Source organism: Petromyzon marinus, chromosome 44, assembly GCF_048934315.1.
Source record: "Petromyzon marinus isolate PM22_M1 ecotype Great Lakes invasive population chromosome 44, UKy_Petmar_22M1.pri1.0, whole genome shotgun sequence".
Classification (NCBI taxonomy): domain Eukaryota; kingdom Metazoa; phylum Chordata; class Hyperoartia; order Petromyzontiformes; family Petromyzontidae; genus Petromyzon; species Petromyzon marinus.
The window spans coordinates 37,361-64,226 of NC_133710.1; the positions used below are offsets into that span (position 1 = coordinate 37,361).

Sequence of the window (26,866 nt, forward strand, 5' to 3'; positions counted from 1 at the left end):
ATATACTCTGATAATAGACCGCATACTGATATAGTCACCTGTGTTGCAAAAATCAATGGATGTGTTGCATAAATGGTAAAGGGCCAATCCCGTAAATATAAACGTGTGTCTGTATCAAGGTAGACTTTTGAACCTTGGGGAGTGGCTAACGAGGGGGTGGGTGGGTGAGTTGGTTGGTGAGTGGGTGGGGATAGAGATAGGAGTGTTTGCTATTTCGTGTCACGGTACCAAGCGACACACACGATCGCAGGAAACCTAGGACGAGTAGTATTTTTTAAGTGTGGTCTGATTTGTAATATTCAAAATAATTTAACGATGCAAGGTTACGTGAAAGCGGTGGCGAAGGTGACTCTGGATATATTGTGCATTGTGCTGGGTGAGTTTAACAGTCGTATTCTAGTAAACATTACTCGTTATAGTTCATACGTTTATACTCGCTGTTCATTGTGGTGTTTTATCATTGGTTAACCGTTTTCGTTGTTTTCGTTTAAACAAAAACCTCTCTTTCACTTTCCACTTGCGTAGTTGTGTGTTGTGTTTTGTGTGTGCATGCAACGTGTGCCAGAAATTTAAAGGTAATATTCCATTCATGGTTATGCTTTGAACGTTAAAATCGATAGGTATTTTTAAAGAATAATCAATTGTCTTGAAGTGAGGATGTAATGGATGGAAGTAGTTGATGCAATGGTTGGCACACTGCGCTTTGAAACTGGCTATACAAATTTGATTCCAGGTTAAGGCTAATGTCAGTAATTCACCAACTCACACTGACCGACGTGAAGTATGGTTAAACAACCCTCCATGATTCGCACAGTGGGGAGACCAGCAGTGGATTGACAAAAGTCAAAACATTTTCGTGGTCGAACATTGTAATTGTCTTGTGAGATACAGGATCAATGTATTCAAATTCTTATGCAGTCTCTGAAACTACCGATATGCCCAGTATGGGTATAATCCGTAATTGCTAAGAAAACTCTCCACGGTACTCTGTAAGAGGGGAACACGTGGAGTAGAGGGAACGGATTCGAGTTTGTGAATCCGAACTGACTGTCGAGTAAAGTGAGTAGGCTCGGTCAGGGACACTTCACGGCTGGAAGAGTGGACAGTCCATTGGCGAAGGCTAACGACGGACTGGCAGCCAAAGTAGTGAACGCACCTGAGGCCATCCACCGCGGATATGGAGCGATGATGAGATTTAAAATATAGTTCAATTAATATGCACGTGTGGGTATGTACTGTCAATAAACTGCTGGATGACGGCCTTACCACAGTGGCGATATGTTAAATACCTCGCCTAGTATACAGGAGGTCGTGGGTTCTGATACCGACCATGATGTCTGTATATCTGGAGTTTGGATGTATCTCTCCCCGTGGTCGCGTGGATTTTCTCCGGGTCCTCTGCTTGTTTCCTCCACATAAAAAAAAATGCGTTTAGAATATTTAGCTGAAATACATTTCCACCTGATAAGCCACTTTGTTCAGCTTTCATTTGTAGCCAGGTCGCTTCTGAAAAAGAGCTACATAGCTCAGTGGGCCTTGCCTGGTAAAAAAAAATAGTTAATAGTTTGCCACGCCACTTGGGTTCATGAGTGTTACTTGACCATACTTCACCATGCTGGTCAGTGCGGCAATGGGTGCACAGCAATAACAAACTCGCCACGTTGGTCACCGACATTGCTCTTAGTTATTTTTGCTATTGTATACATGGCCGTTCTATGGATGTACCGGCCCCTCCCATGGGAATATGGAACTTCCACCTACTGGTTCAGGGCTGCCAGCGGATGTAAGTGCTAGCGAGTGCTTGTTTGAGCAAATAAACACTTTTCAGTCCATTGGCCAGAGCATAAATAGGTATCACCTACGGTGCAAAACTTTAATCGTACAACTTTATTAATACGGCAAAATCATAGGGAATTACTTGACAACCCACTCGCTTCAAATGGTCATCGCGTATTTCACTGTTATTTGCCGCATAAAGATATCGGTCCCAGTAAAGTCGAGCCACATCAGGTCGTACTGAGCTCATGGACGCTTTGGCTCGAATTTTGAATTATGTATGTGTACACATCAATAATTCACCGCGTAATGCCACCACGTATACTTTTGACACTGTTGTAAAGAAAAATGTAGATGACTTCGTGATAGATAAATACATCCTTTTTTTACACGCATGGGACCAAGTTCTGTAGTTATTTCAGTTTAATTTATTAGGTATAACCCTGTGAGCCATGCGGCTCTTGACTCGGGTGCAACCACAACAAACAAAAACATGAACAAGAAACATCTTAAAGTGACTGCACGCAACAGATAAATCCAGGAAAAAACAGCAAAGTCTTTAAGAAAAAACACCGCATTTGAACGCTGTGTGCAAAAATCCCAGTTTGGATGCAAGTCAAACAATAACAACCATAAGACAATTTAGATTAAAGTTATCAGGCTAACTCTGTACTACAACAAACAAATATGGCTAAACCAAAAGTTTTCAAAATCACCAAAATAAAGCTATAAAAACAATGTAACAGTGATCATAGGAACTGTGATTCAAATTTAACAATAAACGATATACATAACATGTACGACCAAACTTTGCAGCCATAGCTGGCTGCATGAGTCACTCCATAACAGCAGGAGTATCAGTAGCAGTATCAAAAATTTTCAACACCTCGAATGATCAGCACACTATAGTCAAAACTCAAGATCATACTTTCCAGCGATCATCTGGAACGATACATTTGATTTCAGGCCATTCTGAATAGCAGTGGCAGCTCGGGGTGTACAACTCCTCTAGACCAGTTTTGAGTGAAGATCTCACAGGTAGTGATCCAAGTTGCAGTTTATTGGCCATAGCATTCCAGACTCTGGGGGCATCAATAGAAAAGGACCTTCCTCTAGTATTTGTACGGCAATAAGGAATGTGAAGCTAGTAAATGAGCGAAGACCTTAGGTCACATTTGTTTTTCGAAACTGTGAGGAGATCCAGCAGGTATAGTCTGCTGATTTTTTGTAAGTACATCGTGATTAAATAAGATCCCATGCACAAGGCGTCGATCATTAAGAGAAGTTTGACCCAATGTAGAGATCGCAGTGGTGGGTCCTGAAAATTCAGTTTTGAATCAAAGATGACCCCAAGATACTTATAGATCTTGACTTGCTCTTTTGATGATTATTTAAGGAATATAATTGGGGAAAAATAATGTCCTGCTTTAGTCCTGGTGAGAAGCATAGCACCTTGGTTTTGGAGGTATTCAGGACTAGTTTAAGAGCAACCAGCTGATGTTGTAGTTTGTTGAAATCACCCTGGAGCTTAGCAATCACGTCATCCGGAGAGCGGCCCTCAGTAATCAGTATCGTGTCATCTGCAAACAGATTTACCCTGGAATGATCCAGGTCAGTGCCCAAGTCATTGACATAAAGAGAGAACAAGAAGGGGCCGAGGATGGAACCCTGTGGAACCCCTTTTGTTATCTTAACACTGCTTGACCTCCAACCATCTGTGAATACAGTTTGGGTGCGAGAAGAGAGGTAATTTTTGTTAACCATTCTACTGCGTGTTTGGAGAGACAAAGACAAGAAAAAGACTGGTGCAGTACTGCTTATTATCAAGGCTACTGTAAATGTGATTTAGAGAGTTTCATGCAGCAGATGTGGTGCTGTATTTTTTTCGGAACCCAGATTGGTTTCGATGTAATAGATCGTTATCGGACAGGAAACTGCTAATTTGGTTGTTCAATAATTTTTCAAAAATTATCATCAACGGGGACAAAATTGAGATAGGTCGGTAGTTATTTGGATCATCTTTAGGGCCCCCTTTGTGAAGTGGACGAACATAGGAATGCTTCCATTCTAGAGGTGCTGATGCTTCTTTGATGGACACGTTGAAAATATGGGCTATAGCTTTGTATATTAGGTGACCAACAGTTAGCAGAGCAAAGACGGGAATACTATCCGCTCCGGTAGAGGAGGACCCTTTGAGGTAGGACAGTTGTTTCAGAACATTACTTTTGTGGATAGGCTGGAAACTAAATTCGTTTAATGTTTGGACAGGGGTGTAGGAAATTGCATGAACAGGGGTGACTCCCGATACATCCTTAGTCTATTCGGAAAATAATTGTAAAAATTGTATTATAATAATAAAGCTCGCCGTCTCATCCACTGCTGGGTGAAGGCTTCACTGTGCCGGGTTAGTCGGGGAAGTTGTTTGATCATACTTTACCATGCTGGTCAGTGCAGGTTGATGAATTGGAGGGCCCAGGGTCTGATCAGATATCTGACGATAGCCGTGGCTGAGAATGGAACTGATAGCCCGGTTCGTAGCTAAGTGCAGCATTAGTTTTATATAATTTTACACGAATCATTTATGTTACCAGTTCACTGCTAAAGGCCTTGTCACGCCATGCTATTTGTGGGGGTGGCTATTTGACCATACTTCACCACGCTGGTCAGTGCGGATTGATGAAGAGATTTTAGAGGGTTTTAGAGGGGTTTACTAGTTCAGATATCACTCGCCACGGACGTTCACGGGTGCGCTGTCTAACCACCACGTAATTGCTTCTTCCATTGGGTTAGGACAGTAGATTGCTTATTATACTTTCCTAAAACCTGTGCTAAGGATAAGCCAACGGCCAATTGTTAAAGATCATTGTTGGTTTCGAAATCGCAGGACATACACACGCGCGTGACTGCCGCTATATTTAACCGTTGGCCCCCAGCTCAACCTGTCCGGTGAGACGTGTGGTATCATAGGAACGCGGTGCTTGTCAAAACTAAATCCTTAACTTCAAGCAACACTAATCATCGTCGTCACCGCAAACGCAAAAGTTAATTTGCGGCTCCAACAAATTAATACATAACCCGTCAGCACAGCATACAAACACCTACCGCATTCCCCGTGTTATGAGACGCTCCAGAAAGTAAAGACGCACCCCCAAACTGTTGCCTGGAATCAATAAAGTTACACAAGTGTGCTCAAAGACAAAGGTCCCCTGTATAGCCTAAACAGACTGTTGGGGCAAGTGGTGTTAGCGAGCACCTGTGAAGGCCGGAACGGCACACGAACGGGATGGGTGGCCAGCACCACGCCCGACCGATTTTGTCACCCGAGTGGCGATTGTTACACACTGCACCAGGTACTCATTTGAGGCTGATTCGATCTAGAGGAGGTCCAGGACCGGTTCATATAATCCTCACTGGTATTGGACGTGAGCGGGAATCCATCTCAGGCTGCCGAATTCAGAGTGCAGCGTAGCGCTAACCGCTACACTACCGTTCCCCACAAGTCTGCTCCCACACATGCGCACCTACCGGATTAAACGCAAGATAAAATTTGCGTTTCATAGTGCAAAGAATATGGTAGTTAAAATGTGGATATTCAGGAGTGAAATGTCATGGTTATGGATCTAGGTTGTCCTCAAAATACCGGCGAATTCAGGCGCCGAGTACCCCAATGAAGCCATTTTCTTTACAAATCGCCCGTTATTTCCGATGAACGCTAAATAAATGTCAACTCATCTACAGATTGTAATTGACTGATTGTATTTGCTGACGGGGGTAAGAAACGTTGAGCCGTGACCAATTTCACAAGAATGACCCGCAAGACGACCTTGGTATATATAAAATAATAATAACATTCCAGGATAACATTCATAACATTGCAGACAATGAGTAAGCAAACATATTGAAGGAAAACGACATTCAAGTCACGCATCACTCACGTTACAACGGCGACAAGGTAATGTACATGGACACGTGCAACACTGTAGAAAGCAATATAAATATAACTGCAAGTCACGTGGGGTTCATGAACCACATGTGCAAGAGAAGGAATATCTTAATTGTAATTGTCTTTCTGAGTGGGTCACTAATTCATATTACGTATGCTAAAGTACAGCGTCCTCTCGCAAACAAACACCACAAGCATTGAGGCCACGATCATTCGATATCAGCTTCACTGGGCCGGCCACGTCATCCGTATGCCCAACTCCAGACTCCCGAAGCAGCAAAGTCTTCTCCTTCCAGCTGAGTCGGGGTGTGCGGACAAGAAGCAGGCAGCGAAGCTCTTCAAGAATGTCGTCCTCAAGGCTAAAATGAAGAAGTGCTCCATCGACACACACTCATGGGAGACTCTTGCCCAGAAGGATCACTTTAGATGGAGACAGTCTACTATTTCAAAGGTCCAAACATTTTGAAACTCAACAGCAGAAACAGGAAGTGGAAAAGCGGGAATGGCGTAAACAGCACGCTGATGCCCAACTTACCAATGCAGTTTCACCCACCACTCTTTCTGGACACGTGTGCCCGAGCTACGACAGAATCAGTCGATCCCAGCTTAGTCTCTTCAGCCATCTTTGGACCCACAGATAATCCAACTTTTCTTTGGAAAACAATCATCCTCGATTACGAGGGATAGCCTGTGATGATAATGACAAAAGTACAAATCGTAAATGAAATTAAGGTAGAAAGTAACTTTAAAAAGTTGCAAAAGATATGCCAAAGCCACCAGTGGTGCATGTAGAACTGTATTCTGGTCCTCGTATCTTAGGTCACCATTCGAATTAATTTGAGGAAATGTAATCGATTGACGGGCAGCGGTGAGACAGAGGTAATATTTAAAATCCGTGGTTTTCTGGAATACACTATGTTTCTGTTACGAGCAACTTTTTTTACCCCTGGAACTACCATGGGAAAGGGAGTAGTCACGGATATTGAATAATGCATGGAAAAGGGAGCGAAAAGGGAAGAGAGAAGAGAAAGAATGGTAAACATGAGGAAAAGAATGGAAAAGGGATGGAGACATATTCTTGGTTCTTTCGGTAAAGTCATGTAGATAGAAAGTAAAAAGAATGAAATTAAAATATTTTTAATTATGGATATTGTTCTCGAGAGCCTACGTGTTAAACATATTTATTTTATTTTCTATCTACGTGACTTTACCGAAAGAATCAAGAATATGAATTCCTGCAGTCACGACAGTTTTAAGTCAGAATGGAGAAATAGTCCCAGAGAGTTATAAGAGATGATCAGGAGGAAGAGGCTGTATCAGGGCCTCAACGCTGTCTGCGTAAATAGTGACGATTCAAATTAAAATTGAGATCTCAGTATGCGTGTGTACACGTGTTCTGTGTGCGTGTACACGTAGAACACGTGGTGTGTGTGTGTGTGGGGGGGCTCATGCCCCCCTCCTCCTCTCCCCCTTGGACCTCCTCCCCTTCACGCCGGGCTGCCGCCGATCGAGTCATCGGCCTCCCGTCACCAGCGTCCTCTCTGTAGGACATGGCTCGTGGCCGGCTCTCCACCGCTTCGTGTTATTCTGCCTCCCACCCCCCGCGTAAACCACCACTCACGCTGCGGGGGCTGCGGGCGTGCGCACAACCGGACCTGCTGCCCACCGCGTGTACGCGCAGCCACCCGTACCTGTTGCTCACCACGTGCAGCGCTAAAAATATCGCAGCTGCTGCGTGAGCGCTGGCGCAGGTATTGAGGTATTACGCAACCTCACTCGCCCCCACGCTTAAATTACTAGGTAAAGGCTTACTAAGGCACACAGCCTCACTCGCCCCCACTCTTAAATTACTAGGTAATGGCTTACTAAGGCACGCAGCCTCACTCGCCCCTACGCTTAAATTACTAGGTAATGGCTTACTAAGGCACGCAGCCTCACTCGCCCCCACGCTTAAATTACTAGGTAATGGCTTACTAAGGCACGTAGCCTCACTCGCCCCTACGCTTAAATTACTAGGTAATGGCTTACTAAGGCACGCAGCCTCACTCGCCCCCACGCTTAAATTACTAGGTAATGGCTTACTAAGGCAAGCAGCCTCACTCGCCCCCACGTTTAAATTACTAGGTAATGGCTTACTAAGGCGTGCAACCTCACTCGCCCCCACGCTCTAATTACTAGGTAATGACTTACTAAGGCACGCAGCCTCACTCGACCCCACGCTTAAATTACTAGGTAATGGCTTACTAAGGCACACAGCCTCACTCGCCCCACGCTTAAATTACTAGGTAATGGCTTACTAAGGCACACAGCCTCACTCGCCCCCATGCTTAAATTACTAGGTAATGGCTTATTAAGGCATGTGTAGTGGGTTCACGGGACACGGAGACGGCGGAGTAGAGGCAGCACTGTTTATTCAAGCTTTGCAATGGTTACACTGGAAGGGGCAATGGCCCCTTCACCCGTATACACGCTGGGACACCCCCTAGGCTATCTTGCCTAAATCCTGTGCTCCCAGTTCCTCCGCTACAGGCGCTAGAGGAAGCTATCTGATCTTGCCCTGGTCAAAGCACAGATCACGGCACCCCACCAACCAGACCGACCCTTAAAAGGGCTCCGGCTCTGAGGCTCTGGGGCCGCACCACTGGCTTACCCTGCCGGCCCTCAAAAGGACACTGGTCAGGGAAGTCCCAGGGTCTATCTAGCCGGCCTTCCTTCTTCACTGGTTCTTCATTCTTGGCCCCAACACACTGCCCCTGGCTCATTTGCATTTGAACATTTGCAACGGCTGCGCGCCATTTTTGGCAGAGTGCAGCGCGCCAGATTGAAATAAAAACCACAGATGTGCCAATTGTTAAGAACATCGGTGAAGTATTTGGGGCACGTCGTTAGCGCGTCAGGAGTGGCCACTGATCCGGAAAAGACGAGTTGTGTGCGAACATGGCCAGTGCCGAAAACAGCAGGGGAAGTGCGTAGCTTTGTGGGCTTTGCGTCGTATTATCGGCGGTTCATTAAGGATTTTGCCACGAATTGCTCGACCATTGCATACGCTGACCGGGAAAGGTGTGAAGTTTCAATGGGGGATTGCTGAACAAAAATCGTTTGAAGCGTTGCGGGCCGCACTGGCGGACGCACCGCCGCTGGGATACCCGGATTTTACGAAGCGATTTGTACTTGACACGGATGCCTGTGATACGGGCATAGGCGCGGTTTTGTCACAAATGGTTGATGGCGTCGAGAGAGTGGTGGCGTATGGCAGCCGGGTGTTATCGCCGGCGGAGCAAAAATACTGTGTGACGCGTAGGGAATTATTGGCGATTGTCCATTTTGTGCGCCAGTACCGACCGTATCTATACGGCAGGGAATTTTTGATCCGCACTGATCACGCGGCACTACAGTACTCGCTGCGCGTGGATCAGCCGTTGGGGCAAATGGCTCACTGGCTTGAGACCCTCCAGGAGTACTCTTTCACGATCCAGCATAGGAAAGGAACGCACCATGTAAACCGGCTGAGACGTGTCGGTGCACAGAGGACTCGCTGTGTTGCGGCCCGCCACTGCAGGAGGTTCCGCAAACGGTCGCTGCAGCGGGTTCGGGGGTGCCAGGGATAATCCCTGGAGCAGAAATTGGATTGTTGGGGTTGTCATTGAAGCAGTGGAAGCAACTGCAGGTGGAAGATTCCTCGCTGACCAGGATGAGGCTGCGTGCCTCTCGTTCAAGGGGATCGGAGGTTCGCCCATTTTTGATGTTAACGGAGGGGTTGCTTGTTCGCTGGGATGTGGAAGCACAAAAATTTTGTATTGTTGTCCCGAGGGTGTTGCGGGGGAAACTGATTAACGAGATACATGAGAAAATGATGCATCTGGGGGAGAAGAAGACCGCGTTGACGGTGGGGAGTGAATTTTACTGGCTGGGAATGTTTAACGATGTGAAACAGCATGTAAAAGCGTGCCAGGAATGTGCACGGAGGAAAGTGCCGGCACGGCCATATCGTGTCCCTTTGCAATCGATTCAAGTTTCAAGAGTAAACGAAATTGTGGCACTAGATATTTTGGGTCCGTTCCCCGTCACCCCCCAAGGGCACAGATATTTGCTCGTCGGGGTGGAATACTTAACTCGTTGGCCGATGGCATGGCCGCTAATAGACCAGTTAGCGACGTCGATCGCTGAGGCTTTCTTGAAAGGATACGTATTAGATAAGGGGGCCCCGGAACATTTGGTTACTGACCAAGGCAGAAATTTTTCATCGAAATTGATTAAAGACGTGTGTGACTCGCTGGGGACCAAAAAGATCCGGACGTCCCCGTACCACCCGCAGACAGACGGGATGGTCGAGCGGCTGCATAGGACGCTGACGTCCATGCTTTGTCACCAAGTAAACACCGCTCAAAATGATTTGGATCTGCATCTTGCAGCGATGCTGGCCGCATATAGATTGACCCCGCATGCCTCAACGGGGTACTCGCCATTTTTTCTGATGCATGGACAGGAACCGGAAGCGCCGGCTATTGTTAAATTGGGGATTCGAAAACGGGAGAAATCTACGACGGTGCCTGCTCCGATGCAGGTGGCTTTGGACCGTCTAAGGGAAGCCCGGGAGGCTGCATTGCAAAATACGGCACGACGATAAGCCGCTAACGAAAGATTGTTCGGCAGGCAGCGGCCACGAGAGCCATGGAGTGTTGGAGATAAAGCCTGGTTGCACTGCCCCATGGTGCCGGTGAGAACGTCCCCGAAGTTTCACCGCCCCTGGCAGGGGCCCGTTGATATTGTGGAGGTTTTACGGGATCAGAGTGTGCGAATAAAATTCGGTCGTCGGACATGGTTTGTTCACCCGTCGCGCCTGAAGAAATTTGTGTTACCATATGATGCGTCATCCCCCATCCGAGAGCGGCCTGTATTGGATGTGTCCGACGAACCTGTGGGGAGGTCACAGGTGCACGTGTCCCAGAGATCTGCCCCCCGTGTGCCTGCAGGATCGCCCTTTTTGGGCAGGGTTACCGACCGGACGCCGATTGAACGGCCACAGATCCGGACCAATGGCCGTCCCGACCGTGAATGACAGACAGCCCCGCCAGCTGAGTGTCGCTGGGACAGGGATGGGCGCAGGGTTCGTTGGCGAGACGAGCGAGGCCCTCTCTTACCGCAGGATATCCCGTGCAGGGGAGATGGACCGGCAGCGGGAACCCGTTCCAGGAGGAATACAATACGTTGACTTTGGGGGTTGGGAATTCTGTATAAAGGTGTTGTGTGCGTGTCGTTGTGTGGTTGTACAAAATGGTTGTGTATTGCAAATGCGTTATGTATATAGGTTGTCATCGTTCCGTCCGCTTCACTCCACTACTCCAATTCGAGTATATCGTAGCCGGGGATGGCTAGGTTCTTTCATCACGGGGGGGGGGGGTGATGTAGTGGAGTAAACGATACGCATAGGAATTGGCCACATACAGTACATACAGACATACAAGGAGAGTGGGGCACATGAGGTCGAACAGGTGGTCAAGTCACGGGTGGCGTAAACAACCCGAAGTAATTAAGGGAGTCGTGGCACGAGGGCTGTGATTGGTCGAGAGGCTGTTAGCGTTAAGTGGCAGTGTCTCGAAGTCTGACCATTGGACAGGTGCAAGCTGGCGGGAAAATGCCAGCGAGCCACGTGGCAATTAATTAAGGCTAATTGGAAAGGGGATAAAACGGTAGGTGATTTGAACGGAGAGGGAGTTGTTGCTGGGCAGTTGTTGGCGAGAGGTGGAGAGATACGAAGAGGACAGCTGGCAATGTTAGGGAAGAATAGATTGAGAGCCGAACCCAAAAGACAGTAAATAGCGATAGGGAGAGTTAGCGTTAGCGGAGAGGTAGTTACGGAGGAGATAGGTACCGGGAGAGTTACAGATAGAGTCACTGTGTGTGCGGAGATAGATAGAGTCACTGTGTGTGAATAGACAGGCAAGTCACTGTGTGTGCGGAGATAGATAGAGTCACTGTGTGTGCGGAGATAGATAGAGTCACTGTGTGTGAATAGACAGACAGGTCACTGTGTGTGCGGAGATGGAGGAAGTCACTGCGTGTGAAGAGATAGCGGCGACACTGTGTGTGAGGAGAAAGAGGAAGAACCACTCTGTGTGGAAGAGGATGCGCGGACGATGCTGAGGTGAATCGGAGTGTCCGAGTTGGCGGAGCGCGAAGAGGAGAATTACTGTGTGTACGGAACGATGGAATAAAAGAGAGGTGGAAGAAAGATGGTTGTCGTCCGAGTGAATTCACGGCACTACACGTGTGTGAAACGGTAATGTATCTAGCACACTGCCCTGTGAACCCAGCGTATCAAGTCTGATTCCTGCTCACGGATCAGACCTACCGTGAGCAGGAATTGGTCCCGGGCTTCCCCTAGGCCCACACAGCCTTAGATGAAAACCTGGCGTGGTGTGTAAACATCGCCACTCAGAAGCCAGAAGCGGCCGGGTGTGGTAGCTGGCCACCCTCCCCCGCGTGTCCCGTGCCGGCCTTTATAAGTGCTGCTCGGTAACAGCACTTGACACAACAGTCGGTGTAGGCTACACGGATGACCTTTGTCTTGTTTTACGTGTGTACACAAGCGGTTTGCTTATTGTTCAGTTGTCTTTACAGCTGGACTTTTGCACCCAGAACAGTAAGTTGTGTCACCATAAACACTGTATATCATCATCAGCTATGATAAATCCACTGCTGGATGAAACTCCATTATAAGTCGTCGTTTGCTCGAGAAGAACAAACAGTAGGTAGTGTCATCCGACATACAACGTCATCATCATGCCATGATCAATCCACTCCTGGATGAAAACATTTCCCCGCTAGAGGTGTCACCGTCTCTCACGATCCTGCGATGGGCCTCCCCTAGGTCGACTCTGCATTAAGTGAGTACCTGGGTCCGGTGTGTAAACAACAGCAGTGGGGAGAAAAATACTTCTTGGTGTAGTTCTGGCGACACCACCCGCTCGTATTCCGACCTTTAACAGGTGCTATGAATATCACTTGCCCCAACAGTCTTTTGAGGCTATACGGGGGTTCTTTGTGTGTGAGAGAACAGCCTTCCTGCCATTCCTGGTGCTGTACCTGGCACGCGTGGAGCCGGCGGAGCGAGGGTTCTTCTGCGACGACGAGAGCATCGCCTTCCCCTACCGTGACAGCACCGTGAGCGAGGGGCTGCTGTTCGGCCTGGGGTTCGGGATTACAGTGGCCAGCGTGAGTCATTCAAATTATAATTCATATAAATAATAATTTTTAAAATATCGTTGAACATAAGCCCGGTACAGAGCACGAGCAGTAAGGGGAGGGAGGTACAGATATTCTCCGGACAACAAACTATTATGCTATTTTTTTTATTTTAGCAGGTAAGGCCCACTGAGCTGTATAGCTCTTTTTCAGAAGCAACCTGGTCACAAATTATAGCCCAACGAAGTGGCTTATCACGTGGAAATTTAGAGCAGACAAATACTCTAAACGCGTGGTGTTGATTCTGAATGTGTAAAGAAAAACTGGAGGACCCGGAGATAAATCCACATGACCATGGAGAGACATGAAAACTCTAAATATACAGGCGTTAGGGTCAGATCGAACCCACTATCTCCTGTATACCAGGCAAGGCAGTTAACTTCTCGCCACCGTAGCCAAGTGCTCACGGGGCAGGAGAATTGGAAGGAGGTTTGGCTCACGTAGGGGCAGGCGAGGGGGCAACACTCTATCCCCATACAGACGGAGTTCACACTCTGCTGCTGATGAGCCAGGGTATTGCAACTCCTCGACGTGCACACGAAGGGGTTTCACAACATGGCTGTGATCCACCAACCATCGCTGCCGCCATCTGTAGTGGATTACGCGCAACGCGCTTAGCCACCACTGCCGGCCCAGCACAGGTTCTGCAGTGGAAAAAAACAACCTGGCGCCTCATAAACCGCACCGGGCTGGCACGGCACGGCCACCAGCATGGCTCGTTTGTACAATTGAAAACGCATCGATAGCGGTGTCTCACTGGCTCACAGGTGGTGCTGGGCGAGGTGCTTGTGAGCTGCTCCTACCGGGTGCTGCCTCCTCACCGCGGCTCCTCACCGCTGCCCGGAGGTATCGTCAATGCTCTCTACGTGCGGCTCGCAGCCTTCCTCATGGGAGCCGCCGCCAGCCAGAGCCTCACCGAGATAGCCAAGGTGCGGGGAAATGCAGGGGCGACAAGGGAAAGACACGAGGGGACACTGGTGGGAAATGGGGGGGGGGGGAACACGGGGGGACAAGGGGCTTACAGCCAGCCAGAGCCTCACCGAGACAACAAAGGTGTAGGGAGACATGGGGGACACCAGGGATGTACAGGGATACACGAGGAGATGTGTGCGTAATCCAAGTATTTTTTATGTGTGCAGCTCATCTTGAGCTCTGCCCGAATGGCAAAATGAATCCATGTACACGAGTCGGTGTGTGTGCGTGGTGGGGGGTCTAGTGGTTAGTGCACCGCGCTAGGAACCCAGCGACCCTGGTTCGGCCACCACCAGTGGTGAATATTTGAACCCGTCTAGGGCCTCCCCAGGTCGACTCAACCTTAAATGAGTACTTGGAACGGTGTGTTAACATCACTACTGAAGAGACAAAGGCGGCCAGGCATTGTGCTGGCCACCCACCTCCTCATTGCCATACCAGCTCGGTAACAGCTATATCTATGGGGACCTTTTTGCCAGTATCAAAACAATGAAAATGTAAGAATAGGCTGTACCCTTTCTGGCAATAAAACAGGTGTTAAGATACTCTCTGGTTTATTCGGTGTTAAGCTATTTAAACACCAAATAGATACCCCATTGCAAAGCATCAAGTCTGCATTCATCACACATACTTGTGGTAAAACGTGCAAACAAATATGCTCTGAAAATGTATATGTATTGTCTTTGAAACTGATTGGCCTGCACCAGAGACATCATTCTCTATAACCTTGTCTCACCGATGTTAGACCACAGAATGCCAAACAGCTCTTGCTCCAAAAGTCTGTCAAGGCTATACGAGGGATCTTTGCCTTTCATAATAAAGGTTTTTGGGTTAGATCGCGTTTATTTATAAATGTGTCGTAACCCTCCACCACCCGACACGGCCAATCAGCAAAAAAGTGTCACGTTGACAAAAGACAAATAATTCACTACTTCAGCCCACCGGTGTGTTGAAGAGTTAATCCACATTTACAGTTTGAGTACAACGTTTCGCTGGTAAATACTTCCAGCATCATCGGGCAATTCGCCAGAATGGTAAAGCCCTCGCTTGCTCCCGGTTTTATATAGAGCAGCAGGGTGACGTCATCACTTAACTCATCAGGTGCAGTGATTAGAGGCGGAGGGGGGGGTAATGTAATTATATAATCGATTAGTAATCAGTCATTGGTTATGATTAGTAATGAGTTGTAGATTAGTAATTCTTTAAATCAAAATGTAATGTGTATTATTTAATAATATGCTTCCAGGCCGCACTAAGCCGGTAGCTGTCAGAGCGATTAAAGTTATTCTTGTTCCTCTCAATTTCAATGGATTCTCTAATTAGTCTTTGCCAGTAATAATTAGTTTTACACACCACTGCAACATTGTCAAAATCAATTGAGTGTCCTTGTTGACAAGCATGTTCTGCCACTGCCGACAGTTGTGTTTGAGATAATTTAATATTTCTCTGATGTTCTTTTAGTCTTACGCTGATGTTACGTCCCGTCTGCCCAATGTAGCAGCTGCCACATGAACAATTAATCCGATATACACCTTCTGTTGATAGTTTAGGTAATGCGTCTTTAGTGCAAGATACTAGTTTTTGAATTTTGTGTACTGTACCAAATCTTACTGTAATGTTTTGCTTTTGCAAAACGCGGGCTAATTTGTCAGTTACTCCTGAGATATATGGTATTTTTATTGTTTTAACAATCTGGTCGCTTTCAGTAGTATTGCTTTGCGATCGTGATTTGGCATTCAGTGCTCTGTTAATTTGAGCATTATTGTAGCCATTCTGTCGTAGTGCGTCTTTAACGTGTTTAATCTCTCTCACTAGACTCTCACCATCTGACACTGTTTTCGCCCGATGTACGAGCGTCTTGATAAGAGAGGATTTTTGAGCTGGATGATGATGTGATTCTGCATTCAGATAAGCATCGGTGTGCGTTTGCTTTCTGTAAACGCTGTGTGTTATTTTACCGTTTAGGCCATGTCCAAGCAAAATATCTAGGAATGGGAGTGTGTTATTCACCTCCATTTCCATGGTGAACTGGATGGCCGGGTTTTGTGCATTGAGATGATTTCGAAAATCATTAAGTGTATCTTTACCATGTGGCCAGACAACCAAAGTGTCATCCACATACCTAAACCAAAAGGATGGTTTTAATGTGCTCGAGGCAAGTGCTCTTATTTCAAAGTTTTCCATGTACAAATTTGCTATAGCAGGGGATAAAGGAGAACCCATTGCTGCTCCTTCCTTTTGTTTAAAGAAATCCCCTCTCCATAAGAAGTAAGTGTTATTTAAACAATGGCCAGCAGGTTTCGGAATATCTTTTTGTAAACCGGTATTCTTTACTAGTGTATCAAGTAATTTAAGCGATTCGTCCACTGGAACCTTAGTGAATAGAATCTTCATTCATAAAAAATTCAGAACATCTTGTGAATGTGATTAAAGATATTAAACTTACTCCTGATGATATTCTGGTAAGTTTTGATGTGATTTCTCTATTCACTAAGGTTCCAGTGGACGAATCGCTTAAATTACTTGATACACTAGTAAAGAATACCGGTTTACAAAAAGATATTCCGAAACTTGCTGGCCATTGTTTAAATAACACTTACTTCTTATGGAGAGGGGATTTCTTTAAACAAAAGGAAGGAGCAGCAATGGGTTCTCCTTTATCCCCTGCTATAGCAAATTTGTACATGGAAAACTTTGAAATAAGAGCACTTGCCTCGAGCACATTAAAACCATCCTTTTGGTTTAGGTATGTGGATGACACTTTGGTTGTCTGGCCACATGGTAAAGATACACTTAATGATTTTCTAAATCATCTCAATGCACAAAACCCGGCCATCCAGTTCACCATGGAAATGGAGGTGAATAACACACTCCCATTCCTAGATATTTTGCTTGGACATGGCCTAAACGGTAAAATAACACACAGCGTTTACAGAAAGCAAACGCACACCGATGCCTATCTGAATGCAGAATCACATCATCATCCAGCTCAAAAATCCTCTCTTATCAAGACGCTCGTACATCGGGCGAAAACAGTGTCAGATGGTGAGAGTCTAGTGAGAGAGATTAAACACGTTAAAGACGCACTATGACAGAATGGCTACAATAATGCTCAAATTAACAGAGCACTGAATGCCAAATCACGATCGCAAAGCAATACTACTGAAAGCGACCAGATTGTTAAAACAATAAAAATTCCATATATCTCAGGAGTAACTGACAAATTAGCCCGCGTTTTGCAAAAGCAAAACATTACAGTAAGATTTGGTACAGTACACAAAATTCAAAAACTAGTATCTTGCACTAAAGACGCATTACCTAAACTATCAACAGAAGGTGTATATCGGATTAATTGTTCATGTGGCAGCTGCTACATTGGGCAGACGGGACGTAACATCAGCGTAAGACTAAAAGAACATCAGAGAAATATTAAATTATCTCAAACACAACTGTCGGCAGTGGCAGAACATGCTTGTCAACAAGGACACTCAATTGATTTTGACAATGTTGCAGTGGTGTGTAAAACTAATTATTACTGGCAAAGACTAATTAGAGAATCCATTGAAATTGAGAGGAACAAGAATAACTTTAATCGCTCTGACAGCTACCGGCTTAGTGCGGCCTGGAAGCGTATAATTAAATAATACACATTACATTTTGATTTAAAGAATTACTAATCTACAACTCATTACTAATCATAACCAATGACTGATTACTAATCGATTATATAATTACATTACCCCCCCCCCCACCGCCTCTAATCACTGCACCTGATGAGTTAAGTGATGACGTCACCCTGCTGCTCTATATAAAACCGGGAGCAAGAGAGGGCTTTACCATTCTGGCGAATTGCCCGATGATGCTGGAAGTATTTACCAGCGAAACGTCGTACTCAAACTGTAAATGTGGATTAACTCTTCAACACACCGGTGGGCTGAAGTAGTGAATTATTTGTCTTTTGTCAACGTGACACTTTTTTGCTGATTGGCCGTGTCGGGTGGTGGAGAGTTACGACACATTTATAAATAAACGCAATCTAACCCAAAAACCTTTATTATGAATAATATTGGTCGCGAAAGCCTATGTGTTAATCTTTGCCTTTGTATGTGCGTGTACAGGTGAGCATTGGGCGGCTACGCCCTCACTTCCTGACCGTGTGCAGGCCCGACCCGGTGCTCACCAACTGCTCAAGTGAGCTCATCAGCCTGGACATGTGCTCAGGAGAGCGTGAGCTCATCTTGGAGGCCAGGTGAGATGGGTCCACACCATGCTCATTCTTCACCACAGCCATCATCATCATCTACCACCACCATCATCCACCATCATTCACCACCATCATCCACCATCATCCATCGTCATCCACCACCATCATCATCCACCACCACCATCATCCACCACCACCATCATCCACCACCACCATCATCCGCCACCACCATCATCAACCACCATCATCATCCACCACTGCCATCATCCATCATCATTTAACCCCATCATTCTCCACCACCACCAGCATCCACCACCACCATCATCCACCACCACCATCATCAACCACCATCATCATCCACCACTGCCATCATCCATCATCATTTAACCCCATCATTCTCCACCACCACCAGCATCCACCACCACCATCATCCACCACCACCACCACCATCATCAACCACCATCATCATCCACCACTGCCATCATCCACCATCATTTAACCCCATCATTCATCACCAACATCCACCACCAGCATCATCCGCCACCATCATCACATTATATGTTGTGTATGTCTGTGCGTGGGGAGCGGTGGCACGGCAGTTAGCCCACCTGGCTACGATTCCCACTCACCGCCACCAACACGGTGACGATTACCTGAACCGGTAATGGGTCTCCCCTAGGTTAACTCGGCTTCAAATCAGTACCTGGGTATGGTAGCCATCGCCACTATGGCGGAGACAAAGGTGGCTAGCTAAGCACAGTGCTGGCCACACCACCCCGCTGGGCCGGCCTTCATAGGTGCTCGCTAACAGTACTTGCCCCAACAGTCTGTGAAAGTCTATACGGGGCACATTTGTCTTTGTGTTCACAGGAAGTCGTTCTACTCCGGCCACGCTTCATTCGCTATGTACACCATGGCCTTCCTTGCTGTGAGTACACTGTCCTTGTTGATGCTCGTACTGATGCTGGTCCAACTGATGATGATGATGACGGATTTGATGATGATGGATTGAATTATGACAATGATAAAGGATCTACCAGCTGCTGCTGATGATTATTATTAATTAGAGGATGGTTCAAATCACAACTAAGTGTGATTCATTATGACTGACGACAGTTGCCTCCAACGGCCTTCCACCGCTAGCATTCGTCGATCAAATCTGTCGAAGAACAACAACGACGAAAATCTCAATACAAACGCTAGTGCACAACAAGTGCACAACAAGTCCACCACAAGTGCACAACAAGTGCACAACAACAAGTGCCAGCCCTTTCCATACCACCAGCAGCTGAAAAAGAACTGCACACGTGTGACCATTACGCAAAACCAGATTATCTCCATGTATTCACGGTGGTCTCGGACGATATGACCGCAATGCAGTTCTTCCGAGTTGGTGGTTTTGTAGAATCGGTAAGACTTGAGAGCTTATGCACGTGCAATGCACAGCCGCCTGTGTTGTTAAATATAAATTCTGGTGGTGGTGGCTACGCTGCTGCTGCACGTTTCTGTGGAGGCAGCAGCAAGGTTAATAGATCACCACACAGATGTTGCGAAACTCCCTTCCCGTGGGTGGGCATCGAGGCGGAGCCATACTCTGGCTCGCCTCGATGGACTTATCCCCATCTGTTTCTATCTGTACGTGGATTGAGTGTTGCTCTTTGTTCCGTCACACATCTCACATGTTATTGCTGACTGCTTTATACTATACTAGCTGTACCACCCGGCTTCGCCCGGGACTTGGATCCACCACGCCCGGCCGCCTTTGTCTCCCCAGTGGCGATGTTCACACACCACAGCAGTTACTCGTTTGAGGCTGAGTCGACCTAGGGGAGGCCCAGAAGCGGTTGAAATAATCGTTACCGGTGGTGGCCGTGAGCGGGAATCGAACTCGGTTCGCCGGGTTTGTAGCGCAGCGCGCTAACCGCTACACTACAACGCGTTACGCTTCCACACACACACAGACAGACACACAGACAGACAGACAGACACACACAGACAGACACACACAGACAGACACACACAGACAGACACACACACAGACACACAGACAGACACACACACAGGCACACATACACAGCACGCTAACCACTACACTACAATGCGTTACGCTTCCACATGCGCGGGTCACGTGACAGATTTGACGTCACAGCTCACTTGCCGTGCAAAAAATAAATGCATTATTGAGCTCCCCCCCCCCAAAAATAAATAAAACAAAAGTGTATTATAATGTTTGCATGGTGTAAAGTCTGGAAAGTATCCACATGGCAAATTTTCAGTTTGTTGCATGTCGGGAAGTACGCTAAACATTTTGAACAGACACATATTCACAACTTTGCCTTTTATATATATGGAGATTATTTATTATAACGCGATTTTTCCAAAACGCGGTGTTCTTCAGGAATGCAACTACCGCGTTATAGGAGAACAGACTGTACATTAGTTAAACGTGCACAAAGTGATCCCATTCGCTCGGGGGTGGTGAAAGGCCCAGCGGTTTCCAATTCGTCACTCGTTACAGGAGGTTTGCGGTTCGAGTGCAGCAGCCGCCCTGGTTAATGCCGCGGTGTGTGGTGCACAAACCATAAAAATAATACCACGCTTGCTGTCTGCTTCACGCACGGTGGATGTTAAAAATCCAGAGTAGGCGTGACGATCCAAATGTGAATATTTCACCACAAATTAGTTCATAAGAATCACCACCTGCTGTGAAAAAATTGGCAGGACCCTCTTGAAAACGAGTCACGACACTCAGGCTTGCCTGGGTAAGACGAGCAGAATTAATAAATTGGCTTCAGATATCCTGCCACAGCTGACGCGAGCTCCCCCTCTCTTCTGTCCTCTCCCCATCTCTTCTCTCCTTCTTTCTCCTCTCTCTGCTCTCATCTCTCCTCCCCTCCCTCCCTTCTTCCCCTATCTCCCCTCTCCTCATCCTACCCCCCTCTCCTCTTCCTATCCTCCCCCTCCTTCCCCTCTCCCCGACCTTTCCCTCCCGCCCCTCTTTCTATCCTCCCCTCCCTCCCCATATCCCCCCCTCGTCTCCCCACCGTCTCCCCCACTCCCTCCCCATGCCACCCCCCTCCTCCCTCCCACACCGTCTCCCCACGTCCCCCAGCTGTACCTCCACTCGCGCCTGCGCGCCGCGAGCCTCCGGCTGCTGCGCGCGTTGCTTCAGCTGTCGGTAGTACTGCTCGCCCTCTGGGTGGGCTACTCGCGAGTCTCCGACTACAAGCACCACTGGAGCGACGTCCTCGCTGGACTCGTCCAGGGCGCCGTCGTTGCCGCCGTCGCCGTGAGTCCAGAGATGGATCGCACGGCTTAGCAGGCCCGCACCCATGCTCCTCTCACTTGGACTGGGGTCGTCTCCACGTGTCCTCTGTGTGTCTCCTCTATGAGTCGCTATGGATCTCCGTGTGTCTCTGTGTATCTCTATGAGTTGATGTGTATCTCTATTTATCTCTGTGCCTTTATACCTCTCTGTATATCTCTATGGGTCTCTATGTATCTATGAGTCACACGTGTGTCTCTATGGGTCTCTGTGTAGTGGTGGTGGCGGTGGTAGCTATGGTGACGGTGGTGATGGTGACGATGGTGGTGGTGGTGGTTGACATAATATTCCTATAACCGGCACACCTCGTCCAGTATACATCTTTGTATGGCTGTGGTCACCACTAGTCACTTGCCACATAACCTCATGAAGCATGGGCCCCAGAAAATATTGAATGAGAAATTAAGCCCCAAGTACGCTGGGTTCACCTTTGTTTCACCCTTGTTAGTAGTCATCAGCTGTACATTGGTAACTGGACCCCTGTATGTGTGTGTGGTGTTTGTTTTGGGACTCTGCAGGTAATTCACCTGGCCGATTTGCCTTGGGGGGACGATGAGGAGGAGCCCCCCAAGAATCCTCACGAAGACTTGACCAGCGTGCAGAGCGTACACCAGTACACGAACACATACAAGATGTAGCACACGTACTTATACGTGCATATACATACACACACATGCTATAACACGCATAGAAAGATATCCCCATTTTCGCAGACTTTACAGACTTTTGGGGCAAGTGCTGTTAGCACATACAGATAGTCCCCGACTTACGATGGAGATGCGTTACGACGACCCCATCGTAAGTCGGGGACTACCTGTACATACCAACAGGATAAGATGGAGGACATGCATGCATACATACATATACACATGTAAATTCAGTATATACATATACACATGTACATTCAGTATATACATATATACATGTACATTCAGTATATACATATACACATGTACATTCAGTATACACATGTACACATGTACATTCAGTATACACATGTACACATGTAAATTCAGTATATACATATACACATGTACATTCAGTATATACATATACACATGTACATTCAGTATATACATATACACATGTACATTCAGTATATACATATACACATGTACATTCAGTATATACATATACACATGTACATTCAGTATATACATATACACATGTACATTCAGTATATACATATACACATGTACATTCAGTATATACATATACACATGTACATTCAGTATATACATATACACATGTACATTCAGTATATACATATACACATGTACATTCAGTATATACATATACACATGTACATTCAGTATATACATATACACATGTACATTCAGTATATACATATACACATGTACATTCAGTATATACATATACACATGTACATTCAGTATATACATATACACATGTACATTCAGTATATACATATATACATGCATAAATATGCACAAAGACAGTTCCCCTGAGTAGCCTTAACAGACTGTTGGCACGAAACACAAGGGAAGCGATGTTTACACATCGCACCAGGTACTCATTTGAGGCTGAGTCCACTTAAGAGAGGCCCAAACCTGATTCAGATATTTGTCACCGGTATTGGCCATAGGTGGGAATCGAACTCAGGTTGCCGGGTTCATAGATCAGAGCGCTTCCCACTGCACTACCGCTCCCCACACCCGGTACGTCACACACCCATTTTCACAAGATCAAGACAAAGACCCCCCATATAGCCTCAATATACATTTGGGGCAAGTGCTGTGAGCGAGCACGTATGAAGGCCGGCACGGCACATGTGGAGGTGGGTGGTCAGGACCACGCCCGGCTGCCTTTGTCTCCCTAGTGGCGAGATTTACACACAGCACCGGGTACTAATTTGAGGCTGAGTCAACCTAGGGGAAGCCCAGAACCGGTTGGCTGTGAACAGGAATCGGAACTCGGGTCACCGGGTTTGTAGCACTAACCACTACACCACCGATCACCCCGAACACATGAGCACACACGATACCCTTCCACCTGCAATAACAGTCACCACTGAAGCAATGGGCACTTCACCACCACTCATGTACCAGGCTAGGTGCACTTCGAAGCCACATAGAGTTCACGGTCCAAACTCGGATATAATGGGGTTAACTGACCTGGCAGGCTTGGGGGCAGTGCCAGTGCTTTGGCTCTGCCCACACGCGTGTAATTTCTAACTCGCATGAGTGATTGTCGTATTGCTGCTGCAATCACTTAGACATTGTTTATCATCGCTGTCAGAATGCAAAACGGATGCCCCCTTTGGTATTGTTAATGTACACGTAATTTACTCTTTACTTTTGTACGTTGAGCTGGAAATGAAAGTTATTCAATTACGTTGTGAGGCAGCTTTGGCATGTCGATTTACCACGCAAAGATTTATATTGTATTGTCTGTTAAATAATCTGTTTACAAATAAGACAATCTTTCTGCTGCTGCATTAGCAGTGGTGAAGAAGCACAACCAACGACAACAAATATCGATGGAACCCTTTTTGTCGGTATCAAAATAATGAAAAAGAAAAGGGCTTTATCCTTTCCGGCAATAGAAACACCTATCGCAAGGCATCAAATGAACATTAACTCCACATGCTTGTGGTGAAACACATTATTTTTGTCAAAATCAAGCATGTGTGGTTACTGCAGACTCGCCGCCTTGCAATCGGTGGAAAGTCTGCACCACTGCACTCTTGCCGCCTAAGTTCACAGTAATATAGACGATTGGGTTGAGTTATTTATTGTTGACTGTGAATGTGCACCACTGCCAACGCAGCAGCAACGGCCAGCAACATCGGATAACTTGTCACTCCTTTAGGGTTAACCAGGACCATGAGTTGCTGTTTAACCTTGACAGTTTCTCTCCCATTCAACAATCCTGTGTAGTACGTGTCCATCAGACTCCTGGACATCTGTGAAAAAGAGCTCATCGGATTTCCCCCTATCTAAATACAGATTCTGAATTTTAAAATGTTCGAAAATTAAATGTGCAATATACCTTATCGTCTGTCTTTGTTGTTTATCAAGGGTCTCTTTCACAATGGAAGATTGCAAGTTCAAATCCTGGTTGGGCTGGGGGTGGGGGAATGGTCAATCAATTCATCATCCCTATGTAGTCGATAACATGTGTACCGTTTTGTGGAAATTGACATGGTTCACGCAATTGCGTTCATTTGTTTATTTTATTCTTGTGCATGATGGCAGCAATGTGTTCAGGAGCTTGATGGGAATGTGAGATCGTTTGTATCGTTTTGCTGTTCTTCCTCCTTCTTTGAAGTAGCACAGACCACAGTGGTTGACTGTGGTTTAGTGTTGTTGGGTTGCATTGCCACAATAACGCTACTGTACTGTGGCTTGTCTTTAATGTACAATCTACCAACGTGTCTCTTTATCTCTATGGGTATCTACGTAAATCTGTGTCTCTATGAGTCTTTGTGGGTTTACTACTTAGTGGTGGAGAAGATAACCTTCCCGTGGTCTCCATTGTCACTGTTACGTGCTTGTCACAAACTAATGTCATCAACCCGGCGATCGAACGCCCGAAAAAGGCCTCCCGATCAGGATTGCAACACCAAAGGTCATTTTCGGGCCAAACTTACTGCAGCATAGGACCGTCACTACGTTTGTACCATCTAAATGTAGAGGGTCTATTAAAGCCCAAGTGCCACTTACTGGGACGTTTTCTTGAACTCCACATTGTCGACGTGCTCCTGCTCCAAGAAACCTGTCCAGCCGATGACGAAATAGCCTCAAAAATTAAAATCCCTGGATTTCTGCTCGCGGCCAGCCACCACCATCACAAGCACGGACGAGCAACGTCACGTGTGAAATCACATCGCAAGGACCTCACCACAACAAACCCAAAAAACATCACACTGGCAGCCATCATCAAAATCGAGGATGTATCTGTGGCTTGTGTCTTTAAATTTCCATCCATGAACGAGATGTGGCACATCAGCCTGGTGATGATGTTCTGATGCGGTTGATCGTTCCACCAGTGTCTTCGAAGATGAGTACGAGGAATGTCCAGGCAGGAGGAGCTGCGACGATGTTTGGGTCTGCCCAAATAATTCTGTGGCGCTCGCTTATCGAGCGGACGCCCCTGCCTGCCAACAGTGAGCGAGTAATTGCCCTCACGCGAACTCCTGTCATCCCCACAGCAACAGCGGCTTTTGGCTGACCATCGAACAAAGACGGTAGTCACCGCAACGCGCACTTTGAGATGCGCTTTTGCGGCCGTCTGGAACGCTCTTCTGATATTAGGACGCCACTGGAACTATGGACTTTTAAACCATATAGATTGAAAACTAATTTGTTTAGAACTGCTTTTTGTTTTTAGTCTGTTGTCCTTCCCCCGTTTGGTTACGTGCAGTGCGAAAGAAGTTCAACATACATACAAACATATATTGCAGGGCTGCGCCTTTACCTTGAGCTACCGGAGCGATGAGGTCAGCCCGTGCAACGGTGCTGGCTGGGTCGTTGGATCGCAAGAATCGTGAGGGGTGGCGGTGTTTTTTTGGGAAAGGAAGGCCGTTATTCACCACTGGATTGACCATGGCTCCTGATAATTACATTTTAAAACAGTTCATCTGGGTGTGCGTGGGCAGCAGTGGCGCGAGTAGTTAGTGCGCTACGCTACAAAGCCAGTGACCCGGGTTCGATTTCTGCTCACGGCCAACAACAGTGACAATTATCTGAAGTGGTCCTAGGCCTTCCCTAGGTTGACTCAGCCCTAATTGTGTACCTGACGTGGTGTGTAAAAACATTGCTACTTGGGAGAGAAAGGCGGCCGGGCGTGGTGCTGGCCAACCACCGCCTCGGGTGCCGTGCCGGCCTTCACATGTGTTCGCTCACAGCACTTGCCCCACCGCTCTGCTACAGGCAATACAGGGGATCTTAGTCTTTTTGTGAGACGCTAGGGGGCGACCTTGGCTCACAATGTCAGGTAACCCGTGAAAGTTGAGTTGCGGGGCTTATTTTTTATTTAAATTAATTGAAGTTATAAGTGCCCGTGTGAAGAGTAAAGAAAGGACTGCTCATTTGAAAGGGTGGTTTATACGTGAGCGGTTTGAAAGATTGGCATGCAGGCACATATAGATTGTATTCGATTAAATTAACCTTTTTGAGAGATGCCTTTTAATTTGAAAGTGTGATTGGCGTGCGTGCGTGGGTGATTGTGATTGTTATAAGCAGAGGGATTAAGGCGCGTGGACGAAGTGCATTGGGGTGAAGGCACCTGTCAGAGATAAACGACATAATTTGAAAGGGCGGCGTGCGCACGTGTACGGATGAATTACTGAATTGAATATGCATGCTGAGAAGAACTTTAATTGTAAAGGGTGGCGTTTGTGAGTAGTCTGGTGGTGGCAAGTCTTTTAGAAACAAAT

The 26,866-nt window shown here is 46.7% G+C and overlaps 1 protein-coding gene across 1 annotated transcript; it reads left to right on the forward strand.

Annotated features, from left to right (window-relative positions):
• The first annotated feature begins 205 nt into the window (after positions 1–205).
• LOC116951947 (phospholipid phosphatase 1-like) lies at positions 206–24,481 on the forward strand. Its single transcript, XM_032970839.2, has 7 exons — positions 206–376; positions 12,780–12,934; positions 13,732–13,893; positions 18,055–18,185; positions 19,011–19,068; positions 21,253–21,429; positions 21,984–24,481. The coding sequence occupies exons 1-7, from the start codon at positions 316–318 to the stop codon at positions 22,101–22,103; spliced, it is 864 nt and encodes a 287-aa protein (XP_032826730.1). The 5' UTR covers positions 206–315; the 3' UTR covers positions 22,104–24,481.
• Positions 24,482–26,866: the final 2,385 nt, after the last annotated feature.